The sequence below is a fragment of the Pieris rapae genome, chromosome 13 (assembly GCF_905147795.1).
Source record: "Pieris rapae chromosome 13, ilPieRapa1.1, whole genome shotgun sequence".
In the NCBI taxonomy this organism is placed as follows: domain Eukaryota; kingdom Metazoa; phylum Arthropoda; class Insecta; order Lepidoptera; family Pieridae; genus Pieris; species Pieris rapae.
This window is the reverse complement of record NC_059521.1, coordinates 3,078,601-3,103,241: the sequence shown is the minus strand read 5'-3', so window position 1 is coordinate 3,103,241 and position 24,641 is coordinate 3,078,601. Positions and strand designations below refer to the sequence as shown.

Below are 24,641 nucleotides of genomic sequence, written 5' to 3'. Positions count from 1 at the left end.
ATGTAGTCTCACAGTTTACATATTATAAGAGTAAACACTTAGACAATATAGAAAGCCAAAACAGATAAAGGAAAAAAATAAGAAAAACACGTCTCAGAGTTTTGCTATTAATTTTTATATTTATATATCAGTCAAAAGTGTAATAATATAGCCTTCTTTTATTCCTTTCCGAGATTCAAATTCCGTTAAAGGCTGTATATTTGACATTTGACAAAACGGCGGGAAAACATCTCACGATAGTCTATTAAAATCATTTAAACATTATCTATGCAAAAAATCACACGCAACGCAGATTAATATTTTCGTTTCGGCATGATAATTAAAACATCACTTTTTGCCGCTCAAAACTAATTTATTTTTTATGTCGCGTGGACCGATGTCCTGTCTAAACACGTGTCAAATATCTCATTTAACAATGGACACATTATCTGGTATGTTGCTTTTGTCTTCCTCGACAATATTCCAAAAAAATTATTTAAGAAGATAGTCTGAAGATTAAAACAAAATTTTGTTTCTATAATTTCTGTACTCTCTTCAATATAAGTTTTGTATTGTGTAAACCATATCAAAAGGACGCATTACATACGAATGTTAGCCACGCGAATACACACATTAATACTAATTAATAACCGAATGAATTTATTTATTTCACTGCATAATTATAAAAGATAAATGTCGTTTCGTTCACTTATGACTTTCAGTTTTCCGATCTCGTAGAATTTTTAAAGTTATACACATACATTATAATACAAAGGTCAAGATTATATGGATTAAAGTATCTATTTCCTTAATAAAATCATAGACAAAACCATGGATAATAAATTTTTATTTTGTTGATAGTTCAGTGCTTAATAGTTTAGTCAAGATGACTTAAAATTCAAATATTTAAAATTTGTGACACAATGTACTGTCACTATCATGCAAATTAAGTTTTCGACTGCTGTTAAGTCATCTTGTCTAAGCCTTAGACACTGGTTTGGGGTACACACAGTATGACTTCCGTATGTCAAATCCAATACCTTTAACGAGTGAATGTTTTCCGTTGACCTTCTAATAATTAATCAGAGTACAGTTATCCTATTAACTATAGACTAGCGTACTTTTAGCAGGATAATAATTATAATTGAATTGAGATAGGAGATCAAACGATCAATACATCTATTCGATCTCCTAATTGACAAGATAACAAACTATTGTCACTGATACAGTAAAAACATAGATAAAAAATACGCTTTATCATTTTAGTAGTCTGTGGAAAATCCAAATTCAAATTTTATTCTTAGATCATATAAACAAAACATTTAAAAAGAATAATAATTGAATCGTAATTCAGATATAGACTATACTATATATAGACTATAGATATACTCTTCGAATGAGTGCGCGTTTGATTACCATTCAACATTTCGTAGACCTTCTTTTATGAACTATCAAAGTATTCATAGTTGAACACATTTTGAAATCAATTCGGAGTCGACATTCATTACAATAATTGTGTCTAATTTCGTACTAATAATGTTTAATTAATGTTTTATTCCTTAAACTAAATGTGCAAATTAAATAAGTGCATCGGGTAGACTCATCTGATGTTAACTGATAATCGCCGCCCATGTAAACTCTCAATTCCAGAAAAATCGAGAGTGCGCAGCCGGCCTTTTAAGAATTGGCTTGATCTTTTCTTAAATAACCCTAGGTCGTTTTGCTTTGAATTAACCTCGACTGACAGCTTAACTTAGAATAGCTAAATATGAACAAATTGAAAAAAAAAGGTCAATATTTTTAGACGAAGACTTTACTGGTATGTTGAATTATTTAGAAAAGTGAAAAACGTAATCAATCAATCATGATTATAATATCATAACAAAATTAATGATATCCAAACAAATCGTTTAAGTTATGATGGATCATATGAAAAACTGCGAATCGATCGATCTTGCCAACACACGGCCAATAAAACTTAATTTGTCTACAATCAAAATACACACTTTTTGTTAAGAGCAAAAACTGAAGCAGGTTTGTAATAAAAAAATGTAGTTAATTTCATATAAGAGTATGATAGTATGTATTGATTATGTAATATAAAAAATAAAAATATAATATAACTAGAACACTTACTACAAGACTATAAAATTCAAATGACAGTTTAACATATAAATAATGGCTAACAAATTCCTTTTTTATTTGCACAATTGCAGATTTATAATAGTGCCGGCGTCTGAGAACTATTCTTGCTATTATTAAAGTTAATATACTTGTATAATATTCTCAGCGGCAAAAGACCTCAACATTAAAATATTTTTTACTTTTACTTCGCACATTCCTTAATCATTAAACTTGAAGTAAGCTCTGACAGCCTTAATTTCCAAAGGAATGTCGAGTTTTTGCTATCTTCTATCTTTGATTACAATGTAGTGCGCAGAGTGTAGCTTATACTAACGCCTGTTTCAAAATCTTATAACCTGTGGTTAAAAGAATAGCCTGCGCTTCCTTCGACCTAAAGGTAGGATCGACCGACTATACTAACTACTGAGGCGCCTGATGGTACAAGGCTGAGAAGGTGTTTCCTTAGCGGTGGCAATAACTGTGTTAGAGCCTTTGTGGGTATGTCGTCTTTCTGATTTGTAGCTGAAGCTTGTAGGTGTTACACAAACCAAATCACAGATTGTACTATATGTCTTAAACGTATTTATATATGCTAGTAAGCCCTTTGCCAAAATAAAAATATATGGAATGCTTTTAATTTTACATTTACTGCCAGTTCTCAAATCAAGGGCGTAGAACGCAAGAGAAGAAATGGTAATAAATTCTGTGCTGCTCTTTTTAATATCCAAGTGTTTTGTTTTACACAATGTTTGTAAGGAGCTGTAACCAATACACCACACGACATCTTGAGTAATTAATAGTTAGTTAATAATAATAAATTAAATTGAAAACAAAGATTTGTTCTCTATCAGCAGGAGGCATGGTGCAAAGCACGTACTTGCATTCTCGTACAACACGCAAATACATAGTCGAAATAATAAACATCATACATGAATATAAGTCCGAGTAGCACCCGTTCAGGAGTATGACTCATGGCCAGGCATCAGCCCCCTTGCCATGTTTTAGGGAGACCGACGACGCATGGACGACGGTTTAGGGTCGAGACTTACCGCTAAATGTGATTCCCGTAAGTCAATTCTGATAGCAGGTCACACACACATGAACACTAACCAAACAAAAATACAAGTAATACTTTTATGTTATGCTTACCTTCTTAAGCCAAGCTGGATCGGGCAGGGGCAGGTCAGGGAAAGCTCGTTTCCTCTCGACATAGTACCACGGCGCTCTCACATAGTAGTACCAAGATATAACTCGTTCTATTGGATCACGGACCACATTCACATAAATTGGCGAAGGATAGCCAAACCTGGAAATAGAAATTATCTTATGTTAATGATTAGTTTTTCAATAGACAATACAATGATTCTTACTTAGTAATTAATTATTGTTAAAGTATACAGCGGATTCGATTTTAGGTGCAACAGAGTTTGTGAGAAGCAGAAGGCTGACCTTCTAGTGGGCATTCAAAATTGTATTGTTAAAAAGAAAAAAAATCTAAATTAAATATTGTACGAATATTATTCGTGTCTTTTGTGCTAGCACTATATTCTCTGAATGTATCAATGAGTGACGATATTTCTCCTACATATATATTATATATAAATATGTAATGTTAGTATTAGAACTTTATTTAACATACTCATAAAGTAAATATTGCGATATTCAAGTATATAATCAAAAAGCATTTCCGCAATTTTAAAATTAGATCAAAACAATTGAATTATTCAGAGCGAAATTACGCGAAACATCAATGAATGCAAATCGGTTTAAAATACATGCCGATGATTAATGATCCTAACAGATAGGTTCCTCTAACAAAACACAGACTACATGCCAAATTGTTTCATTGTAATCAATATATGACGTGAATGGCGATATGTTGTTATGAAGATTATTTAAATGTATTATGTATGTAGTATTACGATGATAACTTCATATAAAGCTAATATAATTATAAAATTGACTAAGATTTTATAATTATATAAAAAAGTCGAAGAAGAGCGATTGAGACCGATTGAGAGAGAGCGAGACATGGAGATAGATAATAAATTACTCTATTATATCAATTCGACTTAGTGTCCTTCAAGAAAAGAGCGTACAAATTCTTAAAAGGCCGGCAACGCACTCGCGAGCCCTCTAGCATCGAGAGTGTCCATGGGCGACGGTATCACTTAACATCAGGTGAGCCTCCTGCCTGTTTGCCCCCTGTTCTATAAAAAAAAATTTTCTCAGATTTTTTATTTATATATATGATCATTAGCACGTATTCTGCATGTAAACAATGAAACGTAATTATAGATATACAAATACATGGAATGGTCATATATTGGTACATGATCATCTATTATGGCTTTTACCTTAGTAATAATTTATATGCAAAGGAGATATCATTTCTGACATTTGTACTTTGTACGCACGCACTTTTTTCTCATGTATTTGACGTACCGTGTAAAGTTTGTGTAGCAAACATGTTTGATGTAGGAAGCTGGCGGCGTATGGGCAGATACTATGCTAGCCAGGATCTGCTGGTCAGCTGGGGCCAGACGAATGGTTTCTACACGTTGTACTGCATCTCGATGAAAGCCTTTAAATATGATAATAAAACTAAAACATTGAAGAGAAAATAGAAACAAATCACACGGTCTTTACTAAACAGTTTCCACCAGCCACACCTGGGATGGAAAATTATTATATATTTACATTATACACCACTGTTAGCCTAGTGGTTTCACTATGTGACTCACATCCCTTAGAGAGAAAGGTTCGATTCCCGGCTATGCACCAATAGACAATCTTATCAAACCGGAATATGTTAGACCTAAAAAATCGACGGCGAGTTGAGTATGAGAAAATCAAGTAACACACACAGAAATTTGAGGCCCAGACCTAAAAGACGGTATTGTTTTTATACAATTCTAGATTAAAGTACATATTAATTAAATTTTCTACAATTTTAACAGCACACTTCAGATATCACCATTTTTACAGCCTAATTCACATGCTTTTTTTTACATTTAAACACGTTTTTTTTCAAATCATCTTTCCCCTCTGCACTGTGCCACTCTTTGCCATGTATCACATGCTGTTTCTTTAATGCCATCTATCCACCTGCTAACTTGTCTTCCTTATTTTCGTTTGACTTTTCTGTTCCTCTTGCCCCGCCCATTTCCACTTATTTATTTATTTTTATTGTAAAATCTCAAACCTTAGTTGTTATTCTTCCCTATCAACTCACCGTTAAATAAGATGTTATAAATAGAGGAAATTAGTTTTTCGTATGAAGAATCCATAGAACGTAATTTTTTTTAAAGCTGTAAATGAGACATTGTGTTTAGTAGAAATCAAACGAAACTCTGTCTCGTATTGTATTTATTAGCTATTGTTGTACTTTAATGCCAATTTATGACCCGGAAAATTGTTTTAACTGCGTGAGAATTATATTAGAAAATCTTGTAACACGCGTCCATTTGCTTACCCAACCCAATTTATTTCTATGGATTATTAGCGATACGCTGTAACCCAATAAGGATTTGAAAGAAAGAAAGAAAGAAATAACTTTATTAGACACAAAATACAATAATTGTTACTATAAAGTAGAGTGCTCTGGCCCCCACACTAGGATTCCCTGTGTTGTGGGCAGCCAGTCTCTTCCTTTTACATCTAACTTAATTAATTATACTTAATTAATTAATTTTACTTAATAAATTTATGCCTATTCTATTTTTTTACGATAAGAATGTTTTCTGTGTTAGTATATGACAGCTTAATAAGATATTTTTTGAGTTTTTTAGTGAAAGTATGAAGTGTGATTTTTGAAAAGTTAGTAATAATTTTATTTTTAATAAGGTGGTTAAAGATGAATGGACCTCGGAAGGAGAAAAAGCGTTGAGCGAAGAAAGTGCGTTTTTTAGGATGCTTATATAATGGTTTGCGTTTGGTTAGATTTGGTGTAGGGGGTGATTGTTTCCAAAAAAGCCTGCATATTGCCATTAAATAAAGTTGTCTTACAGTTTGCATAAAAATCGTCGGAATCTAAGACGTTTTTTTACGAACAAGTAAGTAAAAATACGTAGTAAAAAACAACGTAGTTTCTTCATAACCATATAAGAATAATGTCATCAAATTGTCAGTTTTTTGACCTTAAGACAAAGTCATTAGTATTGTTCCGCTGAGAACATGTTATATAAGCATTACACACTTCTCGCATCGTTGCCTTTACAAAATATTGAACAATAGAAAAACCTTCAAGAAACAAACGATAATATATAAAATATCATTCATAATTTACGAGAGGGAACGTTATAACCTATAACTGACTTTGAAATAATTATCCAGTCTCGCTATAGCCCTATATAATTCTTGGCCTCAGATTACATCGATTTTTTTGGCCATATTTGCATTTGATGCAAAGATGTTCCACCACTGTACGATAGAGAATCCATTGACGCAAGCCGAGTATTGAAACTGCAACCTCAGGCATGAGGTCCCACACCAAAAAGAAACAAGGAAAATAATACTTTAAAATATTGTAATATACATTAATATTATGTAAGGAGTGAGTTACAGAAAAACAGGTAATCAATCCTAGGTAGAAATTCCTTAAATATATATCCTGTGAAAGCAATTCTTCGATAACAATAAAGTTTTATACAAATACTAAATGTAACTCACCGAATTGATTACGAATAGCCAATCTTCGCAGGAGTTCCATAAACGTCTGACTTCCGACCTTGGGCACACGGTTAAAGAACAAGAGCTCCACATCAGATCTTGCTGTGTTATTCAACTCCCATGGATCGGGAAGAATTTCTTCGGTCAACTCTTGAAGCACCTCCTCAGAACGTATGATCTCCGATTCGAGGGTTCTTTGCGGTTTTGAGCGTTCCTGTACCGAGAGAAAATTTCTCTATTACATCTTATAACTCGGTATATATAAAAAAAATCCTTTGTAAGGGCGATTTTACGTAAAATAATTATAAATTTATAATACAAAGCTTCAATCCCTTGAAAAACTGTTTTCTTTAAAAGCCTACAATTATTATTATTTATAATTATTTTTACTCTCAAACATCACACATACAATTGGATCAGTCAGATTCTGATAAAGGTATGTTAAAGAAATAAATATAATGAATAATACATGAGTGAAGCTTTTTAAAACAATAATCTTATATTAAAAAAACTTTCTTTTGTAAATTTCTTATTATATTCCAATTTTAGTGGTTTTATCATATCATATTTTTTTAACTTTTTTAATGTACTTTATGGAAATCTCAATAGGCAAAATATAGAAAGATATCTGAACGGTTTTAATAAGGTTTAATATCCATAAACCGTAAGCTCGTTAATATGTTATTTAGATCGCTATTATCATAAAATGACTCACAACGCCGGTGTTCCTGCGCAATGCCTCCAAAGCCTCTTTATATTCCTGCGCCGACGCATACGCTGAGCGGTCGGTCTCGATTTCTGTAAGCCAGACAATGTAAATTATAATAACTTACGATACATTTTATATAAGTAACTCGCGTGTACCAACAACTTTTGTATAGACTTTTCGTCCCAAAAAAACCAGTGGAAACTCTGCAACCGTTTCGTGATTTTTTTTTTAATAGGTAAGTAGGTGGTCAGCTTTCTGTGCCTGACACACGCTATTTTGGTATAAGGCATGCCGCTTTCCACCCGATGTGTTCCTTTACCGTATGAGCGAGTGTTAAGTTTACACCGAGACAGTAAGTAAATTGATGCACAGCCGGGATTCGAACCTAAGACCTCAGATATATAAGAGTCGTACGCTAAAGCCAACAGTTTAGCAAAAAACCATTTGATCTTCTTTCTTACCATAAATTACAATGGTTGTATGTGACAATACAAAATCTCAGCTACTAAACTATAATGGCCAGAACCACACATTAAATACGACTCTTAAACTGAAATTATTAAAATCTCGTATAAAATATTTCCATAATCACTAAACAATAAGTTATATAATAAGTTACTGTGTACTGCGGTATATTTAATGCGGAATGAAGTGTTTCTATTACTTCCTGAAAAATAATTATTACTGAAACAGATACAGATATATATGTGCCGATGTGTTACGAATTCTAAACGATATTTCTGAGTAAATAATAGCTCTTCGGATAAAGGTGAATACACTCATAGCCATTAAAGCTACTCATAATGCATTACTTAAGATTTGAAATTAGATGCGTAATTTATGGATTACAAACCAATAATTTGCTATACAAAGTCGAGGAAATTTTGAATTAAATCATTTAAAATTGCTCTTAGTTCAGAGATAATGGATGCTTTGTTGAGCGATTAAGGATTTTTTGTATCTTCATATGAGTAATTTTTAAATTTAGAATATTTTGCATTAAGCCTGGTTTTCTATGACTCCAAATGAGTGATTTTTATATTTAAAATATTTTACATCAAGAGTGGCTTTAACTTCAAATAAGTAACTTTTAAATTTGGCTCATTTTGCAGTCATCGTGTTTGAACAAGTATTGTGCGTTATGCCAATATTAAAATGTTTAAACGGCATAAGATTTTTTTATTAATTTTAATAATTTATTAACTTTTGGATTTTTTTAAATAACTTATTAACTTTTGGATTAGAATTTAGGTAGACTTGATACCTAAACCAATCGGTTACGGAGTAACTATGATAAAACACGTCATAGTTCGAGGAACTCCTTTTTTCATAATTTCCTCTGAAATGATCAAAAGCAAGGAAACTGCACGTACGATTCAAGCGAGACAGCCAATTAGAAACACTTTTTTATTAAGTCATTCAATTTCATTTTCTTGTCTCCTAACCAGCAAAAAAGTCGCACGACAACTATCCACGACTGTAGGCTGATGACTCTCGAACTAATCGGTTAGTCCGATTATGTGAATCCTAAATTATTTTCATTAATGATTTGGGGTCTGTTTCACAATGTATGGATAAAGTACAAAATAGCTATGCAACACATAAATTATTTGGAAGATAAAAGTTCCGAATAAGAAACTTCGCGTTTCACGACTGTCAGATAGCGCTATTCGTGAAACCCGAAGTTACAACAATAGTATTTATCCTACCAATAAGTAATAAATAGCTTATTTGGAACTTATCCGGACATTGTGAAAGACCCTTAGACTGATAATAACGCTTTTACATATAAAATGTGAATTTAAGCAATTTCAATTTATTGGTGACAATATTGTTAGATTTTGCAATATAAAAGATATTTAATGTTCAGAAAGAGACAGGCTTATGACAGAGATATGTTAAGCCAAAATTTTTAATAGTGCTGCGAGATGGAAACTTATCCGACTATATTCTTTAAGGCTTGAACAGTGCTCAAATCGGTCAACTAGCCCTAGTTTAAATTAAATTGTTGGAAGAACTGTCGCTCATATGCATTTGAAAAATATATATATTGTGGGTTGAAGCCTACTGTATCGATTGATAAAATCCAAAAAGATAAAAGCAATACCAATTTCCCAAAAAAAAAATTACCATCGAACCGTAAATTAGACATAAATTACAAATTCGCTCCAAAACGGTTTATGCGATTTATTTTAATCTTACACGTATTATTAGATATAGCATATATTATTATTTTCATAAAAAAAAATTTGTATTAATTCGTTTCCTGGGCATGGAAAGTAATAAAAGGTAAATAAACTCAAGCGCAATGGGCTTCCCTCCGCAATTTCACACCCGCGAGCCCTGCATGCGGCTTGTCTTCAGTCCACCTCAACGCTTTGCGACGGGAGGACTACGCTTGTGTGTCGAAGCCAATAATAATTAAATATTTGCGTATTTTAGTTTTTACCCGCGGATTTTTTTAGAAATGCCAAAATATAAAAAGAAATATCAAGTGAGGCGAGGACATGAACTTCGGAAATTATTGTATGTTATAAGTATATGTATATAAGTACCTACCCAAACAAAACTCAAATTTAGAGTTGTCAAGTTTCAAGTGCAACTTGTACAACCAAGTAAAATAAGTTGCTGAACCTGATACCTGATGGAATCTGAAAGTGGGTACTGGATCTCGAGGATGGTAAGCAGTAGACATACCGTCATTGAGCTCGTTGTAATCAGCTCAGCGAGACGATACTAGAAATGTGACTAAATGAACCTGATGATGGACTCCGAAGGTGGGTACTGGGTCTCGAGGATGGCAAGCAGTAAACATACCGTCATTGAGCTCGTTGTAATCAGCTCAGCGAGACGATACTAGAAATGTGACTAAATGAACCTGATGATGGACTCCGAAGGTGGGTACTGGGTCTCGAGGATGGCAAGCAGTAAACATACCGTCATTGAGCTCGTTGTAATCAGCTCAGCGAGACGATACTAGAAATGTGACTATATGAACCTGATGATGGACTCCGAAGGTGGGTACAGAGTCTCGAGGATGATAAGCATTAGACATACCATCATTGAGCTCGTTGTAATCAGCTTAGCGAAACGATACTAGAAATGTGACTATATGAACCTGATGATGGACTCCGAAGGTGGATACTGAGTCTCGAGGATGGTAAACAGTAGACATACCGTCATTGAGCTCGTTGTAATCAGCTCAGCGAGACGATACAAGAAATTTGACTATATGAACCTGATGATGAACTCCGAAGGTGGGTACTGGATCTCGAGGATGGTAAGCAGTAGATATACCGTCATTGAGCTCGTTGTAATCAGCTTAGCGAAACGATACTAGAAATGTGACTATATGAACCTGATGATGGACTCCGAAGGTGGATACTGAGTCTCGAGGATGGTAAACAGTAGACATACCGTCATTGAGCTCGTTGTAATCAGCTCAGCGAGACGATACAAGAAATTTTACTATATGAACCTGATAATGGTCTCCGAAGGTGGGGACCGGATCTCGAGGATCGTAAGCAGTAGACATGCCGTCATTGAGCTCGTTGTAATCAGCTCAGCGAGACGATACTAGAAATGTGTTATATGAACCTGATGGTGGACTCCGAAGGTGGGTACTAGGTCTGATTGACTCTGATTTCATTTTCGGGCTTAGATATTATAACATGCTGCACTCGTAGGTTTCAGAACCAAGAAAAATATTTAAAATTTCAACTGGAAGACGAATCGTTGAAATTGATTATTTTTTCAATAAACTCAAAGAAATATAGTGGTATTATAGTAAATATTACCTAATATTAATTTAATATTAAATATTAATAAGTTCATATAGTCACATTTCTAGTATCGTCTCGCTGAGCTGATTACAACGAGCTCAATGATGGTATGTCTACTGCTTACCATCCTCGAGATCCAGTACCCACCTTCGGAGTCCATTATCAGGTTCATATAACACATTTCTAGTATCGTCTCGCTAAGCTGATTACAACGAGCTCAATGACGGTATGTCTGCTGCTTACCATCCTCGAGATCCAGTACCCACCTTCGGAGTCCATTATCAGGTTCATATAACACATTTCTAGTATTGGCTCGCTAAGCTGATTACAACGAGCTCAATGACGGTATGTCTGCTGCTTACCATCCTCGAGACCCAGTACCCACCTTCGGAGTCTATCATCAGCTTCATATAGTCACATTTCTAGTATCGTCTCGCTGAGCTGATTACAACGAGCTCAATGACGGTATGTCTACTGCTAACCATCCTCGAGATCCAGTACCCACCTTCGGAGTCCATCATCAGGTTCATATACTCACATTTCTAGTATCGTTTCGCTGAGCTGATTACAACGAGCTCAATGACGGTATGTCTGCTGCTTACCATCCTCGAGATCCACTACTCACCTTCGGAGTCCATCATCAGGTTCATATAGTCACATTTCTTGTATCGTCTCGCTGAGCTGATTACAACGAGCTCAATGACGGCATGTCTACTGCTTACGATCCTCGAGATCCGGTCCCCACCTTCGGAGACCATTATCAGGTTCATATAGTCAAATTTCTTGTATCGTCTCGCTGAGCTGATTACAACGAGCTCAATGACGGTATGTCTGCTGCTTACCATCCTCGAGATCCACTACTCACCTTCGGAGTCCATCATCAGGTTCATATAGTCACATTTCTAGTATCGTTTCGCTGAGCTGATTACAACGAGCTGAATGACGGTATGTCTACTGCTTACCATCCTCGAGATCCAGTACCAACCATCAGAGTCCATCGTCAGCTGATGATGATGACTCGGTTTCGGTGTTTTAGCAATACTGACATTAAAAAGTTTTAACCTCAGAACGAATTAAACATGTAAAAAAATCATGTATGTACTAGTTAAATAATTGGCAGCCACCATTTTTTCTAGACCAATATTTATTTATAAATTTTTATATTTAGCTAATAATTGGTTTCGTATTCACGTAGTTTTGTTAGACTATTCACTATTTTGTTAGACTAGATGGCGTTAGTAAATTATTGTTTGTAGTAGAGGTCAAATCCTCAAAGTCATCGGCGTATGTTAGAGTCTTAAATATTTACAAGCAAGACATGCGTCATACATACATCTCGTATGCTATGGACGCAGTGGCTCACTGATTTTTTATTCGAATATTCTGCTTTATAGCAAAAGAATCAAGAAGCAATATAGAACGTTTTACAAAATCCTTATTTGACTCTTACGAATTTGGAATCATCATTCAAAACTAAATTCTATTGTAATCTTTATTAAAGTCAACATACTTTATAAGTAAGGTATAATATTACGCTGGGTCATCTAGTTGAGATGAGGTTATCAATCACAATTTTACGATCCATGACATCGCAAATCCATGTATCACGAGTTTCGAAGGTACTCAACGTTCGTATCATAACGGTGTTGCCATCAATAAATTTCTCCAATGCACGTTGTAAATCTCGATTTAGTTCCGTGTGTCGAGAACTCGTGGGGACGTGAAAATTATCTTTCTATAATCGATAATATTTCAAATAATATTAACGAACATAGTTCTTCAGTTACTAGCAAGTGAATATATGTGTTTTACTTTGTAAAGAAATAATTACTTTTATAGATTCTTAATTATTTGTCATGAGTCAAAACTGACGTCTTATTTAATTGTAATATTGGCTTATCTGTGGAAAACGTGAGTTTTGGCTTGTCGCTTGAATTTTTACAAAAATATTTTTTTTTGCTAGAATATTTTCGATATCGATTTGATTAATTATTAAGATTAAAATAATTACATGTTGTTTCTATAATTACTAGGTGATTGAGTAGTTATTCATTACTAAACCTGTCTTTATGTATATTTAGTTTTTCTTTAATTATTACTTTTTTAAAGTTCTGATTAAATGTATAATAATTTCATGAGAGTTTCATTCATCACAATATTTTTGTAATAATATAGGACCAGAGTTACTATGTAACTACCAATACTCTAATAATACCTAACTGCCAATACGGTCGGCGATGCCGATGCAGGTGAGTTTCTGTTCCTAGCGATACCATGCTTCGCGCTATGGATATTCAGAAATTATAGAATTCTTGAACAAAGACGTCAGGTACGGTGTCCTGGTCGCCATTGGAAGTTACAGGGTAGTAGGTGTTCGAAGACCACTTCAAACTTCTACCTAAATTCTACTGAAACATATTGTAAAATATTTGCCCCCCTATGTAACATTTATAATTTTTATTATTAAAAAATTACTTACTTAAATTGTAGGGCTTAGGAAGAAATCACTAGAAAGTTAAGCAACACAGTTAATTGTCAAACCATATAATGTACAGCTGGAATTCAAATTCAGAATAAGTTTAATAAATTTTGGAATAACCCCCTTAACAATGAAATTGCCCTTGGTGGGCGTGGGGGCGTTGGTAAATACTGGTATTCAGCAAGGTTCAGTGTCAAAATACAGCGCTAATTATGTCAAAAATGTATTTTGTCATTAGCCGTGTCTCGCAAGCTCTTAAGTACTTTCAAAGTCAAAAGGGTGTATTTGCGCAATTCATTGCTACACGAGATTATTTGCGTGTAGTAAAACCGTTACAAATGCCTTGTCTATAATTAGGACAACAAGTTACAACTGAAATTACGATTGATGACTTAGAATAAAGCGAGGCCAAATAAAAAACCCGAAACACATATTGAGTGCGAACATAATAAGGTATTCGGAAGTTCGCAAAAACTACATCTTCATTTCGTATTGCGGCTGAGAAAATAAATATAATTTATTTTAACAGTCATGGAAATAACGTGGTTTTGATATGGAATCATTTCTTGTTCATGGTAGATTACTACATTTATCCCACCACAAATCAATATCAAACTAATATAATTATAACGATATAGAGAAATAAAACACGTCTAGAGTAGTGCCTAAAGAGTCTTATGAAATAAACATATTATTGCATTATCGCAATAAAAGTGAACAAGTCGCTGTACCTATCACTTATCACTTAATAGTTACTAAGCAGTTAATTAACTGCTTAGTAATTACTAAGGGACACATAATACTTATCGTGAAATTTAAGAACGAGACTTAACGCTAAGTCTAACTCTTCTGACTGAATTTCACCTTTAGAGTCCCCCAAAATCAAAGAATCTCTTAAAACCCTAATTCCCGCTAACATTATACACAGAGTACATAGACAAACAATCTGTAGAAATGAAGAGAACAAGTTCTTTGTTTGAAATAAATATAGCATTAAGAAATCATAGAATGCTCTATTATTTATACTCCAGTCGCCAAGACACATCAGACTTCAGACATAGACCAAAGATACCCATATAACTCAACTAATCCGCCTTGAGACACAACTGTTTACTTACAATAGTAAACATCAATACAGACCATTTTTGCCCCGCATTTGCTATATGATTCATTATCTAATTACACTATGTATTATGAATAGAATTTGTTCTCTTACAGTATCCGGCATTCGAAACTGTGCCATGAACAATGGGCATGCTGTTACTTCAATAGAGTCTCATGTAAACTATGAAGTAAAGATAATTCTCAGAGTTCATTATCTGTGGTTTATTTGACATGTGTATTAATTTTTGTTTCTTTTTGTGTATTTAAATTGTAAGTAGTTAAATGTTATAAATATACATTTTTAAAATTATTTTTATACGTGTTCTTTACTAAAATCTAAAACGAAAACCAAATTTGGCACACATTAAACAGAATATAAGATTTTAGAGGATTAACAGATTTCTGACGCTATCTATTGGTTGTTAATCTCGGCTTCATGGAACCAATTTCCTATGTTGTAAAATCCAAACACTAACTAGATTCGGTATTATTAATAAGCGTGTGGCTAATATTATTTGAAAAAAAAAAATACTGCGTCTGCTACATAATTTTTATCCACAGACAATTTTGGCAAATAAATATTATTTTGGCGATTGATGGAAAGTTAACATACATAATTATGATATTAGTACTGTACATATATATATATTTACTTTTAAGGAATTTTGATTATTCAATACTAACATGAAACTGTGTGTATTTTATGAATAAATACCTGACGAAGGGTCAGACAAAATATAGCGGGTGTAATGATATTAATAAGCCTGTCACGCATATATAATTTACTTAAAATATTCTATTCATTATTTCGCTTGCGTGATACATCCTAATGATGAACATTCGTTAGTTAATGATAACAATTTGGGAACGCGAGCCGAAAAATATAACCGTTTAGAACCACGCCCCGAATGTCTTCATTATTTTTTTGGTGCAATAAAAACAGATTTTTCAAAAGTTTATTGTATTTATGTTTTCGCGTATGTTATTTAAAAATTCAAAATCGTTCTTCATGCTTTGTTTTTGATTATTTACCATTTAACTGTAATAAATGATTCACTGTATTAAAAAAAAGTTATGTTGCAACATAAGATCATCAAGGTATCACTTGTTCCACGTCATTAAATTTGAACCTTGAAAAATAGGAAACCATAGCAATCCTGCAAAGACTTACGAATAAATCTCAGGATTATAATAATTATATATATTTATTTATTTATTTAGTACTCCTACAGCTAACATAAATTATATATAATTACAAACAAATACACTGAGAATATAGCCAAAGATGGAATACATGATACATTTTACAACAAACAGATTTATAAAAGGGAATAAACAAACAAAAAGTATTTAATACATTTAACTAATTGTGATTTAATTTATTTAACTAAGCCTATATTTTTATTTTATAAGTGTTTATTTGTTTATATGAATCAAGATCCTTTATACATCATTATTATGAACTTAACAATGTGATAAGTGAGACTATAAAATATATTTTATGCAATATATTTAGAAATAGACACTTTTTACTTGAGAACACTCAATAACACTTGGAGTTTTAATAAAAGGATTATTTTTTGCTGTCAGCGTGTACGCATCAGTAGTTCGACCAGTATATTAACATAACATCGCAGGCCCGTATATGGGAACCGCGAGATACCTAGGGACAATGTAAAAACCATTTCAATTTGTACATTCTTAGTGTGCTTGCAGTTTTTGTAGCAGAACAACTTGCAACGGTTCCGGTACCGAACGTACGGACTGCGATTGGTTTTTTTGACAATTCATTTGTTTATGACGAGTTAACGAAATGCAAACATTTCCGCATACTTCCTCTATCAGTCAGAAAGAGATAGCAGATATTTAATAGATTTAGCTACACGTACAGTTGACTGTTCTAAGTTACTAAGTAAGGTTTGTCCCCGTGTATATAGGACATATAAATAGTAGGACGCTAAAATGTGCACCTATTATATATACATACGAGAAAAGCTTTATGGTTAGGGCGGCGGGTAAATTAAGCAATTTAACTGTTGATTTGACAATTTAACTGGATCGCCTCAAGTGTGGTGTCAGCAAGTAGAGCTCTGACATCTGAGTTCAGTCGAATAAATAGTGTTTCATAAGTTTTATACGTGTCAACGGTGTAGAGCGGACAGGAAGAACTGGCAAGAAACTTTCCGCCACACTTTTTAATCGCCGAGTTTTGTGTGATATATATTTAATTTTATTCACATCTCCGCTTACCATTTATGGGTATAATAATTGATTAATCATAATAATAGAATTTACAATAATAATCAATAAAAACTAGATCAGAGTATTATATACGTGAAAAATATTTCTGTCATATTTTAATAAAAGTAAAAATTAATTACCCTTATTTTCATGTAAGTGTGACATTACATAGAAAAATACAAAAGTGTTCATTAGTTAATAATTATAACGAAAATAAACGATAAAAGCATTAACTATACAGATGGTTGGTCTGAAATAGTTATCCTAGTCAAGCTATATACGCCTAGCATGGGAGGTGGAAAAGAGGGCGAGGGCGAGGACGCTACTCTCGATAACATTGTGAGAGTAGCAATTACAAGCTCGAACAGTAACGGCAGGTGGGAAATCCTCAAAAGATTCTGCGAAGGCTTCATGCGTCATAAAGAAGAGGCGGAGAAGGCCAGGGAAGTCGATTCCGCAACCCATCCGCGCCTCCGTAAGAGACCACAGCTTCGCCTTTGCACTGTGGAACTCCGTGTGTCCGCAGTCGCTTCAGCGGGGGAACAGAGATTCATGCGCTTCATGCTAAAAGAAGGGATGCTGACGTGTCCCTGCAAGCATTGCACCCGGCCTCCCCCAGCTTCATTAAACAGGGCGAATTGGCCGATGCGAATGGCCTTTGCTGAGTCAAGGTCGACATCATTCGTGGCCGCAGAGGACCGTGTGTTTTAACGGCTGATGCGGACAAGGCTAAGATGTTACCGTGTCCTGCCTCGGGCGATTGTTGGTGGCGCCGTGGGGTTTTAGTGGGTATGCACAGTGGCGAGTCCCACATCACCCTTCACGCCGCGATCAATGCCGCGGGAGGGTCATGTCCCCACAAAAAAAAAAGTTAGCTGTATACAATTCATATTAACACAATTAAAATAAAGCAGTGCGTGTTATATAACGTATCATATAATTTCTCAGAAGAGGGACCGACACAGCAAGTCAGGATGTTGACACAAGTTTTTTAAGCTTCAATTAAGTTGGATATAAGCTTCTAATGAGTTGGCATTTATAGCACGATGATTTATCTAGCTTAATAGACTTACTTCTGAAAAAAGTTTCTACAACATCAAAGTTGTTGTCATGTTTACCTATATAAGATTGTCTATGTTACAATAATAAATAATTTGTGATTTTCGGCAATCCTATTCAGTGAGGGACATAATGTCAGAGTAATTTTATTTATGGGATATTCAGATTTATGTTACTTAAAGTAGCATTGAAGAGACTATAGGAATTTAGCGATATTTGAAATCGACAATTTTTTTGGTAAGTGCAAACCCTAAATTTATCCTCTTTTTTTTTAAATATAGGGAGCAAATGTGCCTACGGGACTCGCAAAAGCGTAAACATCACAGCATGATAAGCATTTTGAGTGGGTGCGTTGCCGACCTGTGAGGGAGAAGTACACTAAACTAGATCCATTACTAGCCCCCATTGCATCCCATCCCATATTTACCAAGCTATGTTAGCTTTGAGCAAAAACTAAATTCTTTTATGTGAATATATTTTTTCTAGCTTGCAGCGTATTAGTTGAACGACTGTCTTCACATTAGAAAACAATATCAAATCAAATCATTTATTCCAGACCACCTAAAATGGCACTTGTAAACGTTAAATAAAATATTAAGATAATTCTAGTTGCCCCTTTAATAAGGTCGTATGGAGAAGGATGGGCAAGAAACTCCACACTTACTCTTTTAAAATAGAATTTACCTAATAAAATTTCAATTATAATTTATTCACAATTTTAAATACGTACAATACAGTGTTCAGTTAACAACCTCAAATAAAAAAAATATTAAACTATTTGTTGAATTGTACTGTAAAAATTATTAATTTCTGAGAACTTAATGTCTTTGTAATTTTGGGGTAAGATTTAATGGCAACATCCTGGCATCGCATGACTGTACTTAGAAATTCTAGGGCGCGGTAATGACATTTAAGACTCGTGACTTCAGAGTTCCTGACTCTATGGAACAGCCTTTCTCAAGAAAAAGATTACGTTTAATAAGACTCTATGCTAATAAGAGCTTGATAGGAAAATTAAAAAAAAATTGAATACAATTTTCACGACGAAAAACCCTGTACGTACTATACGTATATTCAGGGTCATAAATATATTTTTTATCAATATTAGCACCGTTGCACATTGTCGGCGGGTGTATTATGTTTATTATCTACTTATTGTACTTCTAGTAAAGTCTATTTTACATATTTGGTGATTTTAATTTATATTAAGAAATTAATTTCAGCAGTTCTCAATAAACGCGGGCGATATGTGGTTAAAGAAGTTGGATTAAAAAAATTATTGTAAATTTTAAATTAATCGGAAAATGATAGAATTAATTCCGAAAACGATTTATTTGCCGATTGTTAAATTATTTTCAACTGAGACGGTAAAACGTATACTCTAAGGGCCTGTTTCACAATGTATGGATAAAGTACCAAATAGCTTTGCAACTCATAAATTATTCGAAAGTTAAAAGTTCCGAATAATGAAACGTGAAACGCAAAAATACTGTTTATCCTACCAATACGTAATAAATAGCTTATTTTGAACTTATCCAGACATTGTGAAACAGGCCCTAAGTCTTAGTAAATGTCCTAAGGCCCATAAAGGAGTCACGACTGGACTACGACAGGTTCGGTCAATGACCCGTAGACAATGGGAACAAGGAAGAACAGATTTTGTTATAACAAGGTACTTAATTGGTGGTGGTTTATCTTAGACGGTAAGTTATTACTTGAAATTAAAACACTAATAAAAGTCTCTGGACTGCAATACCTACTGTGTGAATTAAAACTCTGTGGCAGTTTATTGCCAGTTCTTCTCTTCCGTTCTACACCCTTGATTTGAGAACTGGCAGTAAATGTAAAATTAGAAGCATTTAATGTTTATATCTTTTTTTGACGTTCATAAGTGTAATTATGTTCATAAGAATAAATTATTTTTGAATTTTGAATACAAAAATTTAATTCAACAAAATAAATATCATACACTACAAATAATCTAATATAATTATTAATAAATAGTTGTATGGAAAAGCTCTCTGCTTAGAAAGTTTCTATGCTTTCGAAGTATCGATAGGCAATCTCGTTTGCCGTGAAATCATTGCTCTATGGTTAGCTATTATCCCAAATCTTATACAGTTAGTAATCGAGACTTTCTAGAGAGTTAGGTTATGGTATACCATTTAGAATTTCGTTTGCATGGTTACTTTAATTTGTCAAAAAAATATATAATTGAAAGAATCAAATTTCAATTTTGTACCAAGGTATTTCTGGTTTCAAAGATGAAAAGCCAAGCCCGAGCTGGTTCGACAACTCCTATGCTAAAAGTGCGGAGAACCAACCATTACAGGAAACGAAAAAAATAATGCGTTAATGTTCGTTAAAATATTATTGTGCTTATGTCCATAGTTTGGATGGTAAAACTTATTTATTATAAACATAAGTCTTCATTGAATTATACCAGTTAAATGGCATAAGAGTCTAAGAATACGTATAAATAGATTTTTTGACATACGAGGCTATCATTCTACTGTGACGATACGTAACTATAACGCACGCAAAAACGCTCACATAAAAAGATGAAAGTACTTTTTCGCGCTATATTCATACCCACAAGGCATTTAGCATTTATACATTGGTAAGTGCGGAATCATCGAGTAAGGAAATGCGCAAAATGAGCGCGCACGTGCCCTCTAGCGGTAGTCACAGCACGGCACAAATGCGGTGTGTTTGAACAATGGAACTTTATTTACCAGATTGGATAAGATTCTGATTGAGTGAAGATATAGCGCCCTTCTTGAACTTCAATGTCATAATATAGGTCAGGAAAATGGTCACGTGACAAAGCGTGAGCTAATCTCATTCCTACATAAATTCGTTAGTGGGTCTCGCCTGTCAAAAAGTGATATTGTCTTGAGCCCGTGAATACAGATTATAAACGAAGTTTATTGTTGCTGTGTGAACACAGAACGTTATTTGTGTAGTATTTCACGCGTTCCTTTACTGTAGGTACACCGTATACGGAATTTGAGAAATTTTCTCATAAGCAAAATATAAAATGTGTCAAAAACAGCACCTGAATAGGAAATAAATATTGTTGTCAATTTAAAAAATTAAATATCTACACGTATATACTTGACGAAATATTTATGATGATGATGACAGAATTTTTAAACAGAATATTAAGATAATAATATAACAAGTTTAGCAACTTAGAAAACAGTTTATATAATCGCACATATCCTTTTCTTTATTGATCATGATTACATGGACCTAAGTTACATCAGACATATGCAAATTAGTTTTCCTAGGTTATGTATATTATCATAGATTAAGGCAGAACCTCTGGCATTATCCCAGTATTATCTTTCAATTTCAATCTGAAAATTCCTATTACAATAGCTGATTTACATTTTCGAGACTGTCTATTTCGATTTACTTTTACTTTTTTTCTTTTTTGGCGTGATAGTTCCCAATTAGTTTATTAAACATTTTTCAGTACTGCGACCATAACTTTGGGATTCGTGTATGGTCCTCTGAGACCAAAAACCTCAGGTCAATAACAGCACAGCACTACTGATGTAATTAAATGAACATTACTTGTAGTAGAAAATTCATTTATAATAAAAAAATATTTACTCTAGTCTGTGGCTGCTCGGTTCTCGGTTTTGGCGCCAATTTGTTTGGGATTTTTGTATGGGAAAAGTCCTCTTATACAAATCGTGGTACTTCCATAATAGTTTTTTTGAAAATGATGGAACATCACGAGGTTGTCGTCAAGAGAGGATAACTAAGTTGTTCGTAATAACGTGCTGAGAGGTTGAGTAATAAATGAACCATTATTTATTGATTACGTGGTATTAATTTTTTTCCTTGTCAATACTGGCCACTTACAAAAATATTAAAATAATTCTAATCCTTTTTTAAATTAAATTATTTTCATTTGAAAGTGAAAAATAATACATACAATCATAGTAAGGAAAAAGTTCATATTTGATACTATGTAAACGAATTTGGCACAGACAGTTTATATAAAATGCATGACTCAAGTCTATATCGAAGTTGCATATAAAAGCTAATTTAGATGCATCCAGAGCATGTTCACAAATAGTTTCTTGCTAAGTGGAGCGACGTTATTTCTGATAGCATTATACTTTACGACAATCATTAAACTCTAACTTTATCCGATACAATTACCGATCACATTTAACATATTTTTTACATTAGTGTTATAATTCTAGAATAAATTTACGTTTTTGTTTATTATACACATGTTTATGTATGTAATATTTTAAGCAGTGTTGGCCTAGTGGCGTTTGCAGCCTGCGATTGTCATCACTAAAGTCGAAGGTTCGATCTCCGGCTCCGCACCAATGGACTTTCTTTTTATGTGAGCATTTAACATTCGCTTGACCCAAAAAGTCGACGACGTGTGTCAGGCACAGGGGGCTGATCACGTACTTACGTACTAGACTGACAAATGACGACACAGATACAGAAGTTTAAGCGACAAACCGAAAAACGTTACAGTGATATACATATATATATATAAATAATTCATACGTAAGACCACTAAGTAGTATTTGATTATATATCTGGAGCTTTTTGGAGAACAGTTTCTAGTTAGGTCAGTATTATAATAGGGTGGCGTTACAACCAAGTATTGGCCCCAGCTCTGTTTCGTGATCATTTTCTTCACACAAAGCGCCGTCGGATTTGTAGGTCTAAGCCGGTATTTTTCTTTACCGTACACATATAGAAATAAAAGTCCATTGGTTAAGTCCATAGGTTTAAGAGGTACGCTCCAGCCTCCCAATACTGCTCTATGGTAAACGAATACTATACCTATTTTATTAATAGTCTATATATTTATATAGTCTGTATTAAAATAGAAACAATATGAAAATTCTAGGCCGATCCGCGTTCCAATTTTGTTTTAATACCGGAAACCAATAATTCAATATAATGATAAACTTCCTTTTTGCTTTTCCCACAGACTTATTGTAATAGAAAGTCCGGCCGCAATTGGTGCAAATGATCATAGAAAATTAAACTTCTAAGCCAAAACAAAACTGTTTAGTTTTCCAACTAAAATATTTTTTTCACAATTTCGTGTAATTGCTGAAACTGTACATAATATTATCAATTTCAGTATTAGGTAATTAAACGGTTCAAGTCTGTGTCTATAGGCGCCTCTCTTAATTAGTTAACATATAACCAGTAGTGTATGCTTACTGTCAGTGAGATGATTGAAAGCTGTGACGTCATCGTTGAGACGCTGCATACGCTGCAGTTTCGTGTTCAGTTCTCTGGTGTGTAGGAACAGGAATAAGGTGCATGATACAGCAATGAGCGCTATGAGTTCACTCGTTCTGGAACAAAAACATTCGCGGTTAAACCTTTGATTCAACTTGTATTAAATAAACATACCAGAATCTTTAATTAATAATTGGTTTCATAGTCATGTTTTTTCATTGAGACGAGACCTAAGCATTTTGGTAGCATTCAGAAATTGTATTGGTACAATAATATTTTTGGTCATAAAATTTGCGTGACTCTAAGGGAGTCTTCTAATCTAGTCTAGAAGAAATAACACTTAGCGTTGTTGAATCTGTAAAAAGCATAGCAGTAAGCTGGTGGTGAATAATTCTTAAGAAAAAAAAATTGTGCGTGTTCTTCAAAAAGATTTTTTTTCTTACGAATTATTCAATAACCTATGAGAGCGACATGAATAGCTGCTCCCTCGCATTTCGTTTCTTCTAAATGTGAACATACTTAGCCTACCTTTTTTGTTACATACCAACGTGGTTCATTTTCCTATGCTACCCCGGAGACTGTACACTTTTTAGGTTTTCTCTGTGAATTTTTATGTATGCGAATATAAAACTCAGAGTTCAAGTCATAAGTTTTTAATTAACAAATGAAAAATAGGGGTTGATCGTAGAGGATTTAGAAGATCGTAGATTCTGTACGATAAAAAAATAAAAAAATTGAAAATAAAATTTAGGGGTCAACCAACTATAGCATTTAGGGGGATGGAAAAAGATGACCAATTCGCAGACCTAACCTAATGCACACAAAATTTCACGAAAATCTGTCGAGTCTATAGACTTTCGCTTTACTCCAATTTGTCGTTTTATTACAAACACCGTGACACAAGAATTTTATATATTATTTTTGTATTTAGCCTGTGTCGTTCATCAGCGCACAATTTAACAAATTCCTAACAATCTAATACAAAACGGTTAAGAAACATTAACAGGTAGAAATTATTTATTACGAGCCCAATTACACCCAAGTTTGTTTATGTCAATCAATATCATTATCATCATGATTATTATTTTGTTTCAGTATAGTGTTTAAATCCTATACAATAGGTAGTATTAGCTGCAAGTCGTCTTAAAAGTCGACTTAATACTTGATCAGTAACCACAGCTGTTCTGGATTAATTTATAGAACAGGGGGCAAACTGGAAAGAGGCTCACTTGATGTTAAGTGATACCGCCGCCCA

General features: G+C 33.7%; 1 protein-coding gene across 1 annotated transcript in view; it reads right to left on the bottom strand.

The window, feature by feature from the left end:
* The window catches only part of LOC111003757 (heparan sulfate 2-O-sulfotransferase pipe), a 63,260-nt gene that overhangs the window by 2,263 nt on the left and 36,356 nt on the right, over positions 1–24,641 (bottom strand). The window contains exons 2-6 of the mRNA XM_022274433.2: positions 23,366–23,502; positions 7,490–7,572; positions 6,775–6,988; positions 4,549–4,687; positions 3,253–3,409 (exon numbers count right to left, since the gene is read on the bottom strand). Of these exons, the coding sequence (XP_022130125.2) occupies positions 3,253–3,409; positions 4,549–4,687; positions 6,775–6,988; positions 7,490–7,572; positions 23,366–23,502 (730 nt within the window). The remainder of the gene's footprint in view (positions 1–3,252; positions 3,410–4,548; positions 4,688–6,774; positions 6,989–7,489; positions 7,573–23,365; positions 23,503–24,641) is intronic.